Here is a 22,429-nt window from a genome sequence, read left to right as displayed (position 1 = left end):
AGAAAAATCAAACTGGGACCTCTGGATCTGGGCAAGCTCCAGGCGGTTTTCCTGGGGCACAGCCTTGCTACAGGGACTCACACTTCTCATTACTATCATTGTCGTTATCGCGGTTAATACCATGCTATTAAAAAGTGTCATTGGCGGTTGTGATCCATGCTGCTACCCCTGCTCACTTAGCATCCACCAATGAAGGCCCACCACGACAATAAATTCGCCTCCGACACGGAATATAAGGCGTCAGACTCAAACTCCGAAAACAACCCCACAGATTCTATCCGTACCGCGCCAGACAAACCTCAGGTTTTGGCAACAACCCCCTTATCCTCAACCCCAATCTCATCAGTTCCCAGACAAAAAGGGAAAAAAGGAATTGTTTTACAAAATGATAAACTATTTGCCTGTCCACTACTTGTTTACAGAAGCAATGTCTGTTATTAACAAAACACAACATGCCCATAATACCTCAATTTGACCAAAACAAGCTCAAGAACAAAACGGCAAAACAAGACATTTTCTAAACAGCTTCCAGACTCAAGAAGCACACTCCTCAGATGATCTGACAATAAAATTTCTACCTCACAATAGCATCGCCACTACCGAAGGAATGCGATGGCATTCCCAGTCTCCTCAAGTAATGAATCACACAAAGCCTAACGAGAGTGACTGGCACCCAGAGAAGATTGCACATCACCTGCAGACGCATTGAAACAAGGTTACCTGCACTGTCAGAGGAATGGAACCTCCTCTTACAATTACATTTATTTTCCATTGAATATAATTTAATTCATATTGTCCAGGAATTAACAATACACGACTGGAACACGACTGCAACACTGTAAACATCTGTTTGTATTTGGAGCTTGGGGAAGAGAATCCTGGGCGTAACTGTTCAGTGCGTCTGTGCTATACCAGTCCTGCCAATTTATCTTGCCCATGATTTCCTGACAAATAAAACAGTATTCGTCAATTTCACAAGGTCTGCATGTGACCTCTATTTGTAATTGGACGATTCTCCAAAAGGAGTGTTTTGCCATAATTAAAATGCTCAGTTTTCCTGCTGATCTGTGCAGTGTTAATCAATGAATGAAATTACATTTTCGCATTTGCCGTAACTGAATCTCATCGTGAGATTCCCAGTCTACAGTCTGGGCAGATCAAACTGTTTCCAGGAGGGTTTCCGGTTCGACTCTGTTCAAGTAAACGTTATTCTCCCCAATAACCCCATTACATGTATTCATTAACTGTGCTGGTGACAGAAAACACAGACTTCTCAAATGTTCTGTATGTTTAAGAGCAACATGTTAGTACAATAGATTTCATAGCATTCAATGCAATCCTTTAGGTAAAAAGCAAATATATTCCTCTGGAACAAACGTTTCTGGAATTGATTGCTGGCAGTGTTTATTGTATTGTTGGACATCAGCAGTACATGCACAAGCTGGAGAATATACTCGCGCTGAAATTTACAATGGTTATATGTATCAATCATACAATGCCATTGATTTTATATGAAGCAATACAAATGTGCAGTAACTGTTATTATTTCACTTTTTAATGTTTGCAGCGGACAGTTAAAGCAATTTGTTGAATGAGTCAGCATTTGCAGAAATGTTCCGGTAATTCTTTCCGGTGGGTTTGATGAATCTCTGGTTTATCAGTTGGCTCCTTTCACGATAGGGTAGAACACATTGCTGGCAATTCGACAATGATTCCCTCTATCCTTAGCCATTTTGATGTAACCGGCTTCACCCCAGTTTGTTCCCCAACTAGAATTAAAAAAAAGATAGATTGATGTTGGAATCAAACTCTGGTAAAAGAGGCATGTTTGGAGAAACAGGTGTTTTAACTCTGCGATATGGATGAAATGGTTTTAGGGACCGGATTCTGGATTGAACTCAGCTAGATGAGTTGGAAAAATAATTTACATCAGACAGCAAAGAATCAATTGCGAGTTTTTGCATCAATTGCTAATCTATACAGTAAGTATGGACTCAACACAACATTTTAAATGACATGATGTGAGATCCGTTTCGGGGATAGATCTCCAGCCGGAGCAGATAGTTAGGGAAGAGGGTATAGGGATGAGTGAGAGCAGTAAATGTGGTCTCCTGGGGATTGCCTGCTTGACTTATGGAGGGGAAGATTTTCCCAGAGTTTTTACCATCATCCTTCAGAGATTACCTGCCACAGAGAGACTTTATGTGGAGAGGATGAGTTGATTTGTGTATAGGTTACCCAGTGTCTTCTGAACTGCAAGGTTAGTCCAGCCTTCACATTTTTTTCCAAATAGGGTTAACCTTTCTAAATCACATCCCCAGCTTCACCAACCTTTCCCACCACCCATTGCACTCTGATACTAATTTCCTTATCGAACCATAATGTTGTGTTTTTTATAAGTTACACACATGCTGTTTCCTCTGGGAAATCATGTCGAATTATGTGTGTGTGGTTGTGCGTGTGCATCTGTGTCTTTCTGTCTGTGTGTGTGTGTGAGTGTGTATGTGTGTGTGTGTGAGAGAGAGAGTAGGACTGTGAGTGTAAGAGTGTGTGCATGTGTGTGTATACTCGCTAGACCACAAGACTTGTTTAAGCAAACATTTTGTATCCAATCAGGCCTGAAATTTTTCACCAGTAATGTGACTACTTCTTCCAAACCTGCCTGCAGTGATTGTAATGATGGCAGTTAGCGAGGCGTCATATAATGGCTCGCTAAAAAAAGACATATGGTGGCGGTAGAAGGGAAACATTCATTCTGGTTACTCGTGAAGCACCACCAGGATCCGTTTTGGATCCACTGTTGTTAGTCGTTTGCATAAATGACCTAAATGAGACCACAAAAAGGATGAAGTAGTAAACAAGCAAATGACATTAAGATCTCCAGAGTTGCAGATACTGACGAAGGCTGGGTGGATTACAGAGAGACGAGATAAGCTGCAGAGCTGTGTTGAAAGATGGCAAATGCAGTTTAATGCGAAAAAGTGAGAGGTGATTAACTTTGTAAGGATTTCAATGTAATGGCCTAATGATCCAATGCTCGGTAGACGAACACAGAAATTTCTGTGTCGAGGTACATCGATCCGGCAAAATTGCCTCCCAGTTGATTAGATTGTTTAGAAGACAGACGGCGTATTAGCGTTTATTGGGAAAGCGATTGAGATTTGGAATCATGAGATCATGCTGCAAGTCGTAGAAACTTCTGGTGCAGCCACATTCGGCAATTTGCGTCCAGTTCTGGTTACCCCATTATAGGAGGGATGTGGTTGCGTTAGAAAGGGTTGAGATGAGATTTACTGGGAAATCGTCTGGTATGGAGAGAAGGTTTTATGAGGAAGAGTTGACGGACTTGCCTCAGTTTTCTTTAGACAGATAAAGTTTGAGAGGTGAATTAATTGAGACGCATAAGATAATTAGAAGTTTAGATAGGTTGGATTTTGAGAGCCTTTTCACTCGAATATCGATAGCTAACATGACGGGTCATAGCTTTAAATTGAGAGGAGATAGACACAGGGCAGTTGTCAGAGTTAGTTTCTTTTTTACTCATAGTGTAGTCGGGGCGGGGAGCGTGCCTGCAACAGTCATAGCATCGCTAAATTTAAGAATATTTAAATGGTCACTGGTCAGTCACATGAATGAGAATGCAATAGTGTCGGTTAGAAGGGCTTCAGATTGATTCCACACGTCTGCCCAATATCGCGGTGTGGAAGGGCATATGCTGAGCTGTAATGTTATATGTTCTATGTTACAGAATTGGGGTTGTTAATCCGGTCCAATCAGTGAGCCCTGGTGACAGGTGAGAATGTTAAGTGATTTGATCTGTTTCCTCGTTTCCGTGTGAACTAGTTGCAATGTTGGTTTTAGAGTTTGGCTTTGCTGCCTGGTTACCCTGTAAATTGTTTTTTCTCTAGTGTACAGCTGTTAATTTTAACCATATGCTTGTAATTTGTATTGGTTATTTTTTTAAAGCATTGCGAGTTTCAGGGATAATGACATTCTGATGCCTACCTCGAAACGAAGCAATATTTCATCAAGAACTTTGCACATGTAAGTGCAGGGTCACTTGGTGACGGGATACTGTTCTCTGGAGTTTTTGAGATGTGATCCCAGACAGCACTACCATTAACCATTCACATTCAGGAACACACAGTGTTATGTGTTCGTTGAATAGATGCACAGCTTGCAGCATAGAAAAAGAAAATTCACTCTATGCCCCTGTCCCTTGAACGGCTCTGATCAATTGTTCATTGTTTCACAGTATACAGACCTGTTTTTAACCAGCCAGTAGTTCATTCCATCCTCAATCCCAAATCCAACAACCAGCACTGCATCGGTTACAGGGCCATTGCAATTATCATCATAATAAACGCCTGAAAGGAGACACATATTGAAAGCATTTTCTGCAAAATATTTAATAAGTGTTACCTTTGATTAATACACAATGTAACGTAATCATTAACGGCCTTGAAATCGTCAGTCCACATGGCACGCCATTACCTCTGTTGACTTTAATCAATGTTTCCCAAAGCCATAACCTCAGCCTTTCCCACTTTCTCTCGACTGATCCTTCAGAGTCATAGAGTTCTAAAGCATAAAAATATTTCGATACTTCGATCTAATTCGTCCATAAAGACCACATATACTAACCAATCTAATCCTATTTTCCATCATTTAGCCAATATCCTTGTCAACCCTTCCTATTCGTGTACCCATCCAGAGGACACTTTTAATGTTGTAAATGTATCACACACCATCACTTCTTCTGGCATCTCATTCCAGACACGGACCACGATCAGTGTGAAAACATTGCCTCTCTGGTCTCTTTTAAATTTTTCCACTCCCAACTTAAACGTATTGTCTCTAGTTTTGGACTCCACTCCTTTTTGCCCTACCCATGCCCATTATTATTTATAACCCTCTACCAGCTCACCCTTCAGTTAATGTTGTACCAGCAAACAAAGCTCCAGCCTATTCAGCCTTACCTAATCCCTCAAACGCTTCAATCCTTGCTAAATCCTTGTCAATATTTTCTGAATCGTTTCAAATTTAACAATTTGATTTATAGCAGAAAGACAGACTTTAACGTAATATTCTAAAAGTGGCCTCACCAATGTCTTATGCAGTTGAAACAGGCATCCCAATTGCTATCAATGCACTGACGAATAGTACCTTCACTACCCTGACTACATGTGACTTCAATATCAAGGAACTATGCACCCAGTTCAAAAGCACACCTTTGTTCAAAAGCACACCCCAAGGTCCTACCATTAACTGGGCACATTTCTTTACTTTAGTTAATTATCGCATTTCCATTCATGTTGGCGCTGGACCACCATCGCTTTTCTTATTTAAACTGCTTGTTTCACCCAATCACAGATTACACGTTTTCCCATTGAAAGTCCGACCTCGAGTATATGCTTCCAATTGTTTTGTAATATCGCTGTTGTCTGTGTACGATGATTGCTCTTTTATCCAGCTGAGGGTATTTTAGAACATAGAACATAGAACAGCACAGAACAGGCCCTTCGGCGCACGATGTTGTGCCGAACATTTGTCCTAGCTTAAGCACCCATCCATGCACCTATCCAATTGCCGCTTAAAGTTCACCAATGATTCTGACTCTGCCACTCCCACATGTAGCGCATTCCATGCCCCCACCACTCTCTGGGTAAAGAACCTACCCCTGACATCCCCCTATACCTTCCACCCTTCACCTTAAATGTATGTCCCTTTGTAACACTCTGTTGCACCCGGGGAAAAAGTCTCTGGGGAAGTTGAAATCGGCCATTACTATTACCCTTGAATACTACCAGACGTTTGCAGAACACACTGACCATGGTCCCTGACCGCATGGAACAGCAATTTGGGTACGATATGTGTGATAACACTTTCTGTTAACGCAATACTTCCTGCACCTGGTTTGCGAAAGGCGCACCACACTGCATTTTCCAGTTTGTCTCCAAGTTCTGGGTTGTACTGTAGAAGTGTTTAGTAATTTGTAATGTTGATGAAATCATTAACGAATTGGACCTGCACACAGAGACGATCTCTATCATGATCACAAGGAACCTGTGCAAGTGACGTTCTCCCTGTTCAGGCCACAGCATTTGCAATTTTTCTTGAGGTGACACATGAATAAAAACAGATGCTGATTAAAGAGATGGAGCATAGGGTGAAGGGTTATTGGCAGGAGGCCAAGTAATTTTGACTCGAATGTCGATGTCTTCCTCTTACCCAGGAACAGTGAGTGTGACCTCTTTATTTTACAAAAACGCCGCTCACAGAAATATGCCACTATTCAATAGCAGCCTTGCAACCTGAAAGCAGGCAGAGCGTGGCACTGCCAGTCGTTGTAAAATTGATTACGGCTCTGAGATTATTTTCATGAGAAGATCGATTCAGTCCGGTGCAGACTCCATGCCTGGCATCTCCCAGTTTACTGCCGTGTCAAGGAGGTGAGAAACGCTGTTTATAGCAGCAGAAGGAGGCACATTGTGGCCCCTCAGAGCAGACAGAATGAGTTAGAGTTAGCATGTGGCATTGCCAGGTAATATACCACCCCGTGTGCAACGGAACCATCTCTCAATTGTGGCCTTGAAGGAGACAGCTCCCTGCTCCCTCTGCCTTCTCAATATCTGGCTGGAGAGACTCTTATTCTAAAGAAGGAACTCCACCTTTCTTGTTCTGTTCACATACTGCATCCAGTTCTGCAGCGTTGTCTCAGAAAACCTGTGGACTGCTTTCTGGCCTGTTACAACATTTCCATTTTTATTTCTGCTCAGAGTCTCTGCCTGAGTTCGAACCTCTGCTGCATTATTGGGGGCAGGATTGTCTTTCAGGTGTGCAGACTGCTTTAGGTTTTGCGAGCCTCAGGTGTCCTTGGGCCCAGTGCTGACATGTGCAGTTACTCAGCAGCACATTAGCACCGTTACACCTCACTATCTGTTCTAATATTGGCAGCACGTTTAGAGCTGGCTGTAATACTTCGAAAGAGAGCTGGTCCCTTTCCCATCAGCATTCCTGAGCTCGGTTTTCAGGCAGGTCCAGCTTTAAATCAATATCTGACAGCACTGACAGTTGGAACTGAGGGGGTTGGGAGGGGTGGTGAATATTGGATTGGGGCAAGGGCGAGGCGTATGGTGCATTGTAAACTGTATTGTGACATTAACACAAAAATTAACAGTAAATGTGTTTGTAGATGTATGATTTATAATACCTTTCCTTGAATAGTTGATAAATCTGATTGATAGACATCATCCGAAGCTCTGGTTCTTGCCTTCTTCATAAAATTGGAAGGATTTCAGACTTGCATCAATCAAAGCAGACATTGGTCCTATCTCTCTCACTGCTTGTTCCAATCCTGCCTCGCCTCCGGAAACTCGTTTCATGTTCATGATTTTAGCAGCAGGTTTATCTGGCTGAAATCTGCACCATCCCTCCTAAATGTTAAAGTAAATGTTCAATTGAAATACTCATTATGATCAGTATAAAGCTATATCGCTTAACCCTTTTCTGCATTCCGAATTTGGCAGCCAGTTTATTTCACTAAATCTGCGATATTTGTTCAAACTTTAAAAAAGTCATCATTAGCATGAAAACAAATGTTTGTTCCAACTCATCCGCTCCAACCATATATCCTGACAGATTGCAGTTCCATTTGCGAGCATTTGACCCTAAACCCTTCCAATCCATGTACCCATCTCGGTCCCTTTTAAATGTTGCAATTATACCAACCTCCACAACTTCATCTTGCAGTTCTTCTATGCACGCATGAACTTCGATGCGAAAAAGTTACAAATCAGATACTTTTTTTTTGTTTTGTATCAAAGGTAACATGCATTGCTCAATGCATTCTAAACATTCGGCACTTAGACCAGACAAAGGTATCGCAAATGATTAAAATTGTGGGTACATGGAGAATATTGTACCTTTCCTTGACAGCTCAATATCCTAATCAAGCTCTCCCTCTGATTATCTCATACTGAAACTACATTTTAAAAGTGTTGAGCCTCTTCAGAGTTTTCGGTATACTCATGTGAAAGTTGTGATCATACACGGATGAATTAAGTTCATATCGTGCAGATAGACCTTTCTAAAACTAATTAATATTTACAGAATTTCAGTCCTTGGCTTACAACTCATTTGTTTTAGTGTCAGTTCCTTTTCAAGTTTTTCCCCTTTAATTTTAAGTCCATGCTCTCTAGTTTTGGACTCCCATACTCTGGCTAAATGATCGTGACTTTTCACCTTATCCGTGCCCTTCATGATTTTATAAACCCTGATAAGGTTACCCCTCAGCCTCTGTTCCACCGTTGGGCGAAAACCCCAGCCTATTCAGCCTCACTCGCTAACTAAAACCCAATCCCAGCAAACTCCTCGTCTATCTTTTCTGCACCATGTCAAACTTAACAACTTCGTCCATGTAATAGTATAAACAAACCTGTATGCAGTAGTCCAAAAGTGGCCTCACTAATGTCAATGAGAACCGCAATGTAGCATCCCAATTCCTGTATCAATGCTCTGATCAATGAAGGTAACTGTGCCAAGTGCCTCCTTCACCATCCTATCTACCCTCGGCTCCACTTGCAAGAAAACATGCACCTGCACCTCTAGCACTCTCTGCAGAATCTTGCATGCTGGAAATGAATGAACATGTATATTGTCAAAAATATGACGATTATCTCCGTGTTTAAACGAAAATTGGAAAATTATAAATGCGGTGTCTATTGCAGAGTGTTCCTACTCTCTGATCGAGTGAAGATTCTGGCCAATAATTTTCAGTTACTTCTCAACATTGTTGCAGTTATTTCAGCTTCACGACACAGGGCAGGACCTGATGCCATCTTTCGGGGTGAGATTGATACTGGGAGGGATATTCAAATGGTTGGATATGTGTAGCAGGAGGGAAGGCCACGTTCCCCCAGATTTAAATCCAAGGCGTATTAGAATATAGGTGTGGCAGACTGTGTTAGCTTGTGTTACTCATTCACACTTGGCTTGGAGAAGGTAATGATGAGCTGCCTTCCAAAATAATTGCAGAAGTTTTGATAGGTACAATGTTGTTCGAGAGGGAGTTCAAGACTTTTGACCCAGAATCAATGAAGTAATGAAAATATATTTCAGAGGCGGGATGGTGAGTGATTCACAGGGATGGGGCATGGGTTGGTATTACTTGTATCTGCTGCTTTAGTCAACCATGACGGAAGTGGCCATGGGTTTCGAAAGTTCTGTCTAAAGACACTCAGATACGTTTTGAAGAGGAACTTGCAGATAGTACACATTGTGACCACTTTACGATGACAGTGGAGGAAATGAGCATATGTGGATTCGGTGCCAGACAAATGGCCTGAATGTCCTGAACGGTATCAAACATACTAAATGTCAAAACACAAAAATAAAACAGTGCAGCCCAGTAGAGGTCATTTGAACCTCGATGTTAAGCCGAAAATTGATCTTAATATAAGTTCAATGTAACGAGAAATCCCTCAAATTACTGCTGTCCATGTGCTTGTCCAGCAGACAGGTAAATGCTCCTAATGTCTCTGCCTCTACTACCAAAGCTGGCAGTGCACTCCACACACCATCCACTCTCTGCATAAATGCTCTACCTCTGACATCTCCTCTATGCTTTCTCGAATCACCTTTAACTTATGAACCCTCGTGACAGCTTTTTACCTGAGGAACCGTTTCTATTTATCGCTTTCTCTATGCCTCTCATTACTTTATACAACTCGATGAAGTCACCTCTCTTCTTTTTTTCTCTCCTGTTTGAAAAGCACTAACTCAGTCAACATCTCTTCACAAGGCTGTGCTCCAATCCAGGCAGAATCTTGTTTAATCTCCTCTGCATCGTCTCTAAAGCATGAACATCCTTCGTCTAATAAGGCAATCAGAACTGCATATAATATCCCAAGTGTAGTCTAAAAAACTAGGGTTTAATAGAGCTGCAGCAAAATATTGCGACTCTTAAACTCGACGCCCCATTAGTGAAATTCATTACAACGTACGTCTTCTTAATCAGCCTACCAAGTTGACTGGCAACGTTGAGGGATCTATGTACGTGGATCCCAAGAGCCGCCATTCCACCACATTGCCAAAAACCCTGTCTTTATCTCTGTTTTCAGCATTCAATTTGGAAATTCCAAAATGAATCCCTTCACATTTATCCCAATGGAACTCCCTCTGCCACTTCTCAGCCCAGGTCGGCATCCTGCCAATGACTTTTCTAGCCTACCGCGCTCGACACCATCTACAATACCACCGACATTCGGATCATCAAAACATTTGCTGACCCAGAATCCACTTCTTTATCCAAGTCACTTATAAATATGAAAAGCGGTGGCCCAAGGACAGATCCCTGCAGGAGACCACTGGTCTCCGACCTTTACATGGAAGACTTTCCATCCACGAACATTTTCTGCCTTCTTTTGGCCCGCCAATTCTGTATACAGTTAGCAAAATTTCCATGAATCTCATACTTCCTAAATTCTTGATTGAGCCTACCGTGGGGAAACTTACCAAATGCCTTACTGGAATTCTATGGGCCACATCCTCTGCTCGACCTTCATCAACCGGTCCCGATACATCCTCAAAGAACTCAATAAGGATAGTGAGGACCTGCGCCTCAAGAAGACCATGTTGATTATCCTTTTTCAAAATATATTTTTCTCAATCGTCTAAAATCCTAACGATCAGAATCCTTCCCAGTACCTTGCTGACCACTGATGTGAAATAATCTGGTCTGTAATTTCCAGGGATTTCCTTATTTCCTTTCTTGAACAGAGGGACAAAATTCACCTACCTCCAAACATCCGGTACTACTCCTGTGAATAGATTGGATGCAAAGATTGCTGCGCCTGCGGCGCAGAAATCGCATTCCTCACTTCTCGTAGTAAGCCTGGATATATCTGGTCCGGTCCTGTGGACTTGCCTATCGTGATGCTACCTAGAATTTCCACCGTATCCACGTTTTTAATATCAATCTGTTCAGGCCTATTAATCTGGTCCCGGTATTCTATCTGTCAACAAGGTCCCGCTCTCTGATGTATATGGAAGCACAAATCTCACGTAGAGCCTGTCCTGTCTCGCCAGGCTCTGTGCTCAAGATCCGTCCACGAGCTTTGATCAGGCTTAACCCCTTCTTAGATCATTCTCTTATTCTTTCCATGTATGTATATCGCCTTTAGGGTTTTAACAATCCTTCCCGACAAGGCTTTTGCGTGCACCATACCAGTTCTCCTCAGTCCATTTATGTGCCTTTTCCTTCCTGCCCTATAATTCTCTATATTTGTTACAGACCCAGCTCTTCTGCTCTTGTCATCCATCGCTGCTTTAGGGAACTATTCTGTGCCTGTCTCACTGGGCCAAAGTTGTCCAACACTTGCAGCAAATGCATCTTAAAGAGCCTTCAAATTTCTGCTGTACATTTCTGCAGAATAATTATTCCCAATTTGTACTTCTCAGCTCCTGTCTAATACAAATAAAATATCCCATTCCCAAATTAAATTCCTTCTCATACTGTATGTTCCTGTTCTTCTCCATGGCTCCAGAAAAGGTTATGCATTTATGGTCACTGTCACTGAAATGTTTTCCTAGAGATCTGATACCTGGCCTGGCTCATTGCCGAGCACCAAATCCAACACGGCCTCCCTCCAGTCGACATATCTACATATTGAGCCAGGAATCCTTCCTGCACATACCTGACAAAATCGTCTCCATTCAGACCATTTTCAACACGGATGTTCCAATCAATATTGAGGAAGTTCAAATCACCCACAACAACAGCTCTGTTTCATCTGCACGATTCCTTGATCTACTGTCCAACCTGTTCTTCCATCTCTCTGCTGCTAATGCGGGGTCTAAAGAAGGTACCCAATAAAATGACTACTCCTTTCCTAGTTACCGGAGACACACTAATCAAGGTAAGTGGAAATATTCCATCACACTCCTGCCTTGCGTTTCGTTGATGGAATGGCTTCAGGGATGTTGATGGTGTGAGATACTCGAATGGCAATACCATTGCATATTAAAGAGTGATGGTTGAATCATGTCTCTTGTTGGATTGCGTCATTGGTGAGAACTGTATTTGTTGTTTGTCTTCTTAAGTGCAGATATTATCCACACCTTGCTGCATTGTCCACAGATTGTTTCAAAATGTGATAAAAAGCAAATGATGCTGATCGTCGTTTAGATAGTCCCCCTGCAGACATTATGGATGGAAAACCATTGACGAAGCAGCTTAAGATGGTTGTGCCAAGAAGAGTACACAGAAGACCTGCAAAAGATACATCCTGAGCAGAAAGACATCAAATAATTGCAAACACCTTCCATTGTTTTCTTTATGACGACAACCAATGGAAACTTTTCTCCCAATTCCCGTCACTCCAGTGTTTTTGGGGTCCTTGATGTCACATCATGTCTTGATGGAAAGGGGTGTCATTCTCACTTTAACTCTGGAGAGCTGTTCGTTTATCCAACAGGGGGTCAAAGACGTAATGAATCGCGAGCTGACTAATTCTGATGGAGCCCAAACTGAGGTTGCCAAATTGGCAATTGACAGTACTTAGCAGTTCCAATGCCCATGGAATTCTTTCAGTGGCGAGTGAGGTGCTCAACATGAGAGGATTACTAGAAAATGTGCTCAGAGAGGATTGTGGATTCCTGGCGTGGGAAATATCAAGCACCAGTTGAGGAAGGGCACAGCTGCTGCGATCCGACCTTACTGCACCACACCCAACCCCAGCGAAACATACACCTGCAAAAAGCTGTGTTATAATAGTAACCGCTCTGGTTCTCACTCAATCACTTGCTGTTGTTCTGTTACCCAGGAACGATACCAGCCCTCGGGTTGTTGTTGTACAGGAAGTTGCTGCCTTTTTGTTGAAAAGGGCCACTGGTCTCTGCCTGGTAATAACCGCTCCTTAGGCCTTGCATCTGGACAACGCCCTTATGTTGTCCAGCTCAGTGCGTGTGTGACAATACATCCATTGGGGTTACATGAGAAGAGGGGACACTGTTAATGTTGAGTCGCTAGCCAGTGAGTGAGAGACCACCACCTCCATAAAGCATGGTCATATAATAAGTTTAGCTTAGAGTAACGCCCAGTCACCAGATTATATACGCCTGTCACATGGAGAGTGTGCTCTTTTCATTCAGTTTTTTTCTTCTGCCAATAAAATGCTGGCTTGCAGAGAGCAGAGTGCATGGTCACACAATGAACTCAAACTTTGTGTTGCTTGTGGGCTCAGGTTACCTCAGGAAAAATCATACAGTGTCGACGTAATCCCCCCAAAAAATCACATCTCTGCTGGATAATAACGCACAAGTCAGCGACAAGGAGCCCGAACATGAGTGTGTGGTGGAGATGGGGAAAGGATTTGAAAAATGCACTGAAAACAAGGTGAAGTTGTGTGACACTGATACAACCAGCTGGGATTTGGACGGAAAAGGCCGATCCCAATCGTATTCCATTAAACAAGGACAATTGTGAAGTGAAGAATTATCACCAGGCAACAACGGCTTCTGGAGGAGCAACATTAGACGTAAAGCAACTTCGGGACAAAAAGTCTCCTGAGTACAGATTCAATCCAAGTTGCGTGAATAGCACCACAGCATACAAAATTTCAAACCAGCAAAGTTGCATGTTAAATGACATTCCTGAAGAGTAAACACCCCACTTAACAAAGGACCATATTCACACAGAGACCTACCATCGACATCGACAAATGACTTGCATATCAACTCTAAGCTTTCTCACCAAACGTTAATAACTTTTAATAGCTCACACTGAAAACTTATTTTTTTTTCAAGTAAATTTACAGCTTATATTAAAGTGACTGACCAGCTTGATGAGGTACGTGGGAGAAGCAGACAGACTGAAATAGTTACCTCTATTCTTGACCCTGCAATGCTGTCAATCGCGATATTCATACGTTAACTGTTGTACTGGATGGCTAGATTAGATACCCTACAGTGTAGAAACAGGCCCTTCGGCCCAACTAGTTCACACTGACCATCCGAAGAGTAACCCACCCAGACCCATTTCCCTCTGACTAATGCACCTAACATGACGTGCAATTTAGCATGGCCAATTCACCTGACCTGCACATCTTTAGATTGCAGGAGGAAACCTGAGCACCCGGAAAAAAAACCCACCCAGACACTGGGAGAACGTGCAAAGTCCGCATAGACAGTCGCCCGAGGCTGGATTCGAAACTGAAACCCTGGTGCTGTGATGCAGCAGTGCTTACCACGGAGTCACCGTGCCGCCCCGATCTGAAAGGTCGAACGTGTTGAATGATCTGTTGATTCAGCTAACTGCCACTTACACATGCCATCTCACAGAATCATAGAACCTCAAAGTGTTGAAACAGCCCACTTGGCCCTACTCTATCCTTGTAACCCTGCAGCTCCCATGTCTAACTGGCCTAACCTAAAATTCCCTGCGCACTATTGTTAGTTTAACATTGCCAAACCTCCTAACCTCCACATCTTTAAACTGTGGTAATGGTGAGTAGCAATGCACAGGATTGTTCTGTTAACTCCTCAGACACATTGCCTGAGGGTAGAAGGTGTTAAATCGAGATTTAGGAGATCATTCCAAGATAAGGGAAAAATGAGAGAGAGAGCTGACAACTGATATTGTCTCAGCCTTCTTAATGCTGGTTGCACAGTGACTCTGGCAGAAAGTTGATAGCCGATTCTCAGGGAAGGATTGACGCAAATTCAGGATGGCAGCTCCCATTTGAATAGCGCTGGACTCCATAGTTTAACACATTGAAAAAAGTAAAAAAAAATCGTGTTTGTCAGAAGCACATTAATGAATTCGATTTGATGGTTTTATTATAACGTGTATCCTGTTACAATATGCAGCGAACTGTGTTGTATAGTGTAGAGACGCTGCAGAACCATCTGAAAACACATGTATAATCAAAACATAAAACATAAAGACAAAAAAGAACCAAATGAATATGTCCAAATGCATAGTCCTTGTTAAGTGTTCCATCATGGGCCTAGTGGCCAAGCATGCGTCCCTTTCTCTATCACCGCTGGAATGAAAGTCGCCTAATCTTTGTCAGCATTTCGGCTCCATTGATGCCATGTTCACAATGAGTTCTCGTTGGACATTACCAAAGTAGCAGTACACAGGAAAGTTCTGTTTACTAATACTGCTAAACAGGGCATTGTTCAAAACACGACTCTGTCGTCACCATGAGGTTGCTGTCGACATCGTTGTCTAATACTGCTCACTGCTGATGCAGATGGATTTTGTACAGGTTCCAAACGCACCTGCATTGCTGCGTCCATGAATCTGTGCTGGATACAGATCCTGACAGGAACCCAAACTCAGCTCCCTGCCTCCAAGAAACTGTGATGGACACAGTAATAACAGGAACCAAACTCATCTTTTCTGCCTCCATGAATCTGTGCTGGGTACAGACACTGACAGACATGGAAATACATCTCCACCTTACCTCCATGAATCTGTGCTGCATAGTCTCTGACAGCAGACAAACACACTTTCACCCTTCCTACATGAATCTGCACCGGATACACGCACTGACAGAATCCAAAGTCGACTGCATTCTGACTCCAAGACTGTATGCTGGATACATGTACTTCCAGGAACCCATACTCATCTGCAATGCTATTTTTGTGAAACTGAGCTGAATACAGACGCTGCCAGGAGCCCAGACTCACCACCGCCTGAGCAGCCATTTTTGGCATTCGGACAGTAGTCATCAGGAACCCAAATACTCTCGGCTACCACCTTCGTGCTTCCATGCTGCTAGACTCGCTCACAAATGTCGCAGCTCTATACAAGAGGTAACTAAAACAAAACAGAAGTAAAAGCACAAGCGAAAAAAAAGGGGCAGATGAAATGAAATAAAACGAAATATTGGTGACTCCCTACTCCACCACGATCTTCCTAGAATTTTAGCTGATTTACCTTTTCTGTGTAAGGGTACGTTTCAGCAGAGTTGATGCCATTATGTTTCATCACATAATCAAAGGCGCTCCATACGGCTCCATCAAAGCATCCGAAACTTTGTCTGTCACAATCAATAAGGTTCTGTTCACTGAGAGAAACCAGGTTTCCATGTCTTTTTGCCCACTGTCCTTCAATGGCACCAGTTGTACTGAAAGCCCAGGAAGCTTGGCATTGACCCTAGTTTTGAAGAAATACAACCACACTAAATTATACTGGCGTAAAAACAATGCCCACTTTCCATCTACTCTCATTTGGAGCGCAGTCACACACTGATACTCTTCGTCTAACTGTTTGCTCAGGTTTCTCAGACTTCAACGTTATCATTGCGTAGCTGAGGGCCTGGGCTCGGAGAACACTGCCGGAATTGCTCTTTGGTTCACCAGCATCGTGACAGCCGAATCATTTTATAAGCAAAAAGGGATGGAGTCAGTGACTCAGTAATTCAACACGGTCTCTAATCCATCTTAAATATAATGTTGACACCACTCTCTCTAGGTATTAAGGATCTTTTGCGATTTTTTTAACTTCAACCAACTCCTCAATAAGCCTCATTTCAAGGGGAATGAAATATACAAATATTGACATCAAACTAGCAATGTGACTGTGATATGAAGGTTGGTGCTGGGGAAAGTGGAAATGTTGGACGGGTGTAGGTTTCAATGTTCTCCCGACAGTGAAGTCAAACCACTTTGTAGGTGAAAAACAATGGAGATCGTAACAGAGCCAGCTCGATGCACTCAATTGTAACTAGAACAATGATTATTCCTCTATCCTGTTAAATCCATACACAACTCTGAGCCATGTTTAGTTGCCCTTTCAATGAAGCCACGTAGGGAGCGCCTTGCCTTTCCACCCGTGTTTGTTCTTGAGTTATATAGCACATTAATTACAAACTGCATTCTCCAAGTCTACAATTTTCTCCAAACCAGGCAATCAGTCTTTTTTGCTTATGAATAGCATCTCACTCCATCTATCTGTTTTTGATGAGTGATGAAATGAGCTTCTCCAGAGGCAGTGATGTGCTTGAATTGATTTAATATAATTTAGACACTATTCTCCCTGTGGGTATTCAGGATCACTTTTGAAATTTGATAACTTCAACCAACTCCTCAATAAGCCTAATTTCAAGGGGATTTGATTTGATTGATGTATTGTCACGTGTCGCTAAGAACGGCGGAAAACGTTATTTATGAGCAATAAAGGCACATGACAGTACGCAAGGACGTACAGATTAAACTGACTTGGACAGAGGCATGCAGGTCACTTTACACAGGGTCGGCACCAGACAAGGTTAAATTTAATAAGATCAATATGATTTGAGGCTAGAAAGTCTAATAACAGCTGGGGAAGAACTGCTTCTGTGCCTTAAGGTGGATGTGTTCAAGCTTCGATATCTACTTTGAAACTTTATTGCTGGAACAGCACAGCAGGTCAGGCAGCATCCAGGGAACAGGAGATTCGACGTTTCGGGCACAGGCCCTTCTTCAGGAATGTGCCCGAAACGTCGAATCTCCTGTTCCCTGGATGCTGCCTGACCTGCTGTGCTGTTCCAGCAATAAAGTTTCAACTTTGATCTCCAGCATCTGCAGACCTCACTTTCTCCTTCGATATCTACTGCCTGACGGAATAGGCCGTAGGAGTTCATTACCGGGGTGGTGTGGGTCGTTGATGATGTTGACAGCCTTTTTGTGGAAACGAGGTATTGAAGAGGAACTCATAGATGTATTACTCACTTTCATTATGATCTGGGTTGTGTACACAACCTTCTGTACTTTTCGAAGTTTGTGTGAAGATATGTAGCTCGGGTGCTCGTTGTGGTTCTGTTCGCCGAGTTGGGAATTTGTGTTGCAGACGTTTCTCTCCTGTTGAGGTGACATCCTCAGTGCTTGGGAGTCTCTGGGAAGCACTTCTGTGTTGTTTCGTACGGCATTTAAAGTGGTTTGTATCTGCTGCTTCCGGTTGTCAGTTCCAGCTGTCCACTGCAGTGGCCGGTATATTGGGTCCAGGTCGATGTGTTTGTTGATAGAATCTATGGATGAGTGCCATGCCTCTAGGAATTCCCTGGCTGTTCTGTGTTTGGCTTGTGCTTTACTAGTAGTGTTGTCCCAGTCGAACTCATGTTGGTTGTCATCTGCGTGTGTGGCTACGAAGGATAGCTGGTCGTGTCGTTTCGTGGCTTGTTGGTGTTCATGGATGCAGATCGTTAGCTGTCTTCCTGTTTGTCCAATATAGTGTTTTGTGCAGTCTTTGCATGGGATTTTGTATACTACGTTGGTTTTGCTTATGCTGGGTATCGGTTCCTTTGTCCTGGTGAGTTGTTGTCTGAGAGTGGATGTTGGTTTGTGTGCTGTTATGAGTCCTAGTGGTTGTAGTAGTCTGGCTGTCAGTTCAGAAATGTTCTTGATGTATGGGAACATGACTCGTCCTTTCGGTTGTGGCATGTTCTCATCCTTTGTCCTTCGCTTAGGCATCTGTTGATGAAAACGTGGCGGGAACCGTTTTTGGCGAATACCTTGTAGAGGTGTTCTTCTCCCTCTTTCGGCAGTTCTGGAGTGCTGCAATGTGTTGTAGCCCTTTTGAACAATGTCTTGATACAAATTCTAGTTATTTCTTATGATCCTGAGCTTTGCAGTTGCCATACCTGCCCATTCGGCACTCGGATAGTATATGGTCAATGGTGCATATGTCGAAGTTATTGAAGGTCTTTATGAACATCCCAAATTTCCTGACGTCTCTGAGGAAGAAGTGGCGTTGCTGTACATTCTTAATCGGAACAACCACGTGGTATATGCAGGCAAGATTGTCCATTACGGTCAGTCCAAGGATTTTGACGTTCCCGATCCTCTCAAACTCAGTTCCGCTGATGCAGATGCAAGCTTGTCCTCCTCCTTTCTTTCTGAAGTCAACGATCAGTTATTTAATTTTCCTGACGTTGGGACAGAGAGAGAGGTTGTTTTCATTGTTCCATGTCAACAATCCCTCTATCTCCATTGTGTCTTCTCAGTCATCGTTTTTTAATGTAACTTCTATTGCAGTGAACTTATCAGCGAACATATAGATGTTCTTCATCTGGAATGTGGCAACGCATTCATGGGTGTTCAGGGAATACAGCAGCGGGCTCAGCACGCATCATTGGGGGAGGCAAGTGCTGAGAATTATTCGGGAGAAGGTGAAGTTGCCTATCTTCACTCGTTGTTGTCTATGGGTCAAACAGCTGAAGATCCAGTTGCAGAGGATAGAGACATGACTAAGGTCACGGAGTTTTGAGATCATTGTGGAAAGCATAATAGCTCTGTTGAAGGCAGACCTACAGTAAGTGAGCCGGAGTCTGACAAAAGTGCCCTTGTTGTCCAGATGTTCCAGAGATGAGTGCAGGGCTAGATATATTACACCCACTGTGGACCTGTTACGTCAATAGGTAAATTGTAAGTGACTGAGGCAGGCCATGAGAGTGGAATTGATGCGGACCATAACTAGACTCTTGAAGCACTTTATGATTATTGCAATCAGGCCACTGGACGATACTGATTAAGAAACATCGCATGACGTTTTTTCATTTCCTTTTGTGATGGTGATTCCTTGAAGTAAGTTAGGACTTCGGCTTGTAGAAAGGAAAATTTGAAGATGTTGGCAAACAACTCTGCCAGCCGGTTTACACAGGAGATGAATGCCCCGTGGGGACAATGTTTGTGTCCATCCTCCTCCTTGGGGTGATCCCCAGGAAGACTGATGTGACTTCTACAGCAGTAAACAACGATTTGCAGCAAAAGGGGATTATTTGATTTTGAAATGCCTTGTTAATTGTACTCCTTGTCTCATTATTCATTTTCCTCTCTTAAGAAATTCACACATTGAGTTGGCTATGAAGGACAAATGACATAGCTATCAGAGAGGGAGCTTGAAAATGCAGTTTCCGATTTATTTCAAACGATCGTGGTGTCATATCAGAATGAATAGCATCTCAGGGCAAGATGCACAGGTTCCAGCTGTATGAATCCCTTGTTCATGGACATTGACATCAGGCATTTGCTACTTCACGATTACCTTGATAAGACTTCCCTTCCACACTTGCTGCGAGCTATGTAAGTACAATAGTGAAATGAATGGTCCATCAGCAACTGGCATTGGAAGTTTGTTGCAGGGAGAGTTACCCAACTGACAGATTAGATCCAAAGTACATTCAAGGAACATCAAGGGCCGATTCAGATCCCAGTCCAGGAGATTGATCATAATCTGGTGTGGGGGGTGAGGTTTGTGTTGCTGTCCTTACTTCTGCCAACCAGAGACTGGGTCTCATATGTCCTGTGCCTGCAAACTGACCAGTCCGGGCAGTTGGAACTTTTGTCACACAAAGAAGATTTTTCTTTTAATTCTCCAGGCCTGAGGGCTGTGTGTTGGGATGTCTGGGGAATTGCAGTTGTGAAGCGAGGATAGGTGACAACAGTATCTGCAATGGTGAATAAAATGCATCTTGGATGGGAAGGAGTCATGTGATAGGAGCTTCGTTCATGGTCACAATCAGCCTGCATTCCTTAAAGTCTCAATACAGGGAGAGAATATTTCACACAGATCCCTGCTATATGGGTCGACCTCTGAACCCCGGGCCATCTTAATGCATTTGCTCCTTGCATGTCACACACCTCCGGGCCCCAGATATAGCTGACGAACTCATTCACACTAACGTCAGGGACCGAGATAGGGAATGTACTGTGCATTGTCACCCTTGCTACCGAAGCTCATTTTCTTTGTCTCCGTGCAACTCTGATTAAGCATATTCTGGTTACTATGTTGGACGCGAAGGAGCGCATTAATTGGTGCAGCTTGTTAACACTTGAGGGATTTGTTCAGTCCTCCTCAGAGCGTTTGTGTTTGGCAGAGGGAGCTCCGACTATACAGAGCTGAAAGAGGCAGTCAAAGATGGAGATGGAGGGCTTAACCACCTCTGAGACATCCTGCATCTCGGTCTTCGGAGTGACCTGTGAGTGGATCCTCTTCCAGCTGGGCACTGCCCCTGTTCCTTGTGAGGTATTAGAGGACCTGGACGACAGACCAGAGGACCAGTGGGCAACGGCGTACATCTGTGTGCCCATAGTCAGCCGACCCTGAGGATGCGGGGCCTGTTTCTTCATAGTAACTGCCAACCTGTCCCTGGAATTTGAATGATTCACTGCTTGAGATATCTGAGTCCCTACAGAGTATCCACATTCCTGCTGTCCTTCAAGCCTACAACCATGACTGCTGCACCTGCTGCTCCCTGGTCTGTGCAAATGATTGCAAACACTACAGTATCCTCTCCTGCCAGTTTCTGGTCTCTGACAAGCCTCTAAGTGCTCTGGGAACTGTCACACTGAAATGCTCAACAGATACTGTTCCCACCGTCTCTAACTCTCACATTCCCACGGAGCTGATGGAGGGTTCTGGAAGCAGTCTTCGTGATATTTCCGCTGAGACCGAAGTACTTTCATACTCTGAGAACGAGGAGGTGTCTTCTTTCCCTGCATAGCTGGAGGAAATGTTAACTGTTCCACAGAACACGACAGAAACGATGTTGGCCCAGTGGATTGACATCGTGCACAATGAATGAAACTGACAGAGAGTTAACAAAGCAGATGGAGTGGAACGAAAAGTGATAATTACTTGCTCACTGAAATCTGGATGTCTCATGAATTCTGGTAGAAACAGGAGTCACTCCTTATAGGAGCTGAGGTCTCTGATATCAGACATCTCTCCACCAATCCAGAGTTTCATGTCCTGTGGCGCTCTCTCGTCTCCTGGAATGAGAGCCAGGGAGAGATTGAGTGAAATGGTTATGGATTGGTTGGCTGTTGATGTTCATATAGTTCGGGTGGTCTTCCGAGGTGATGAGGTGGGATTCCAGATGTGATGCCGGTTTGTAAGATGAGGAAGCTGTCAGTGACAGAGCATGAATCTGGGTAGGAATTGTGTGCTGGGGCTGTGATAGAGTGAGTTGGAAGGATAGTGGTCGATGGACACAGAGGTTGTGACGCTGACTATTCTTATGGGACTGTTGGCTGTTTGTCTGTAACATTGATATGGTTGTTACTGTTTTGGCAATCTTGGACCAGACAGCCAGATACTACCATGATGATGCCTCCTTGGGTAAAAAACAGTTCACCTTCACCCTGCCCATTCGACCAGGATCTGCTCCCTTTTATAGAATTGCAAGGCCACCTTCCCTTCTCGAACATCTTCAAAAGCTTTCCAGTCTGAGCAGGAGAGCTTTCGCACGCTAGTGCTCTACTCCGTGCACATCGGCTTTTTCATGATGGTTCATTTTCCAGGATAGGAATCTCGCTTGAGGTCTCTATGGAATTGCTCCAGGAAGAAAGTGTGGCACGTGTGAGCTCAAATCGAACATGCAATATTTGTATCTGCGTTGAAGTAACGAACGAGCTGGCTTTTATATATGCAGTGCAAAAT

The 22,429-nt window shown here is 43.4% G+C and overlaps 1 protein-coding gene across 2 annotated transcripts in view; it reads right to left on the bottom strand.

Annotated features, from left to right (window-relative positions):
* Window positions 1-1,382: 1,382 nt before the first annotated feature.
* The window catches only part of LOC122552129 (procathepsin L-like), a 40,375-nt gene continuing 19,328 nt past the window's right edge, over window positions 1,383-22,429 (bottom strand). Inside the window, exons 5-8 of one of the 2 annotated variants that reach the window (XM_043694621.1) lie at window positions 15,947-16,165; window positions 7,274-7,436; window positions 4,265-4,367; window positions 1,383-1,769 (exon numbers count right to left, since the gene is read on the bottom strand). In XM_043694621.1, coding sequence (XP_043550556.1) covers window positions 1,658-1,769; window positions 4,265-4,367; window positions 7,274-7,436; window positions 15,947-16,165 — 597 coding nt within the window. In that variant the 3' untranslated portion in view covers window positions 1,383-1,657. Of the gene's footprint in view, window positions 1,770-4,264; window positions 4,368-7,213; window positions 7,437-15,946; window positions 16,166-22,429 lie in introns of those variants that run through there. The other variant, XM_043694622.1, reaches the window with a different exon arrangement.

The sequence above is a fragment of the Chiloscyllium plagiosum genome, chromosome 8 (genome assembly GCF_004010195.1).
Source record: "Chiloscyllium plagiosum isolate BGI_BamShark_2017 chromosome 8, ASM401019v2, whole genome shotgun sequence".
Lineage (NCBI taxonomy): Eukaryota > Metazoa > Chordata > Chondrichthyes > Orectolobiformes > Hemiscylliidae > Chiloscyllium > Chiloscyllium plagiosum.
The sequence above is the reverse complement of the archived record's forward strand: the minus strand, read 5'-3'. Positions and strand labels throughout refer to the sequence as shown.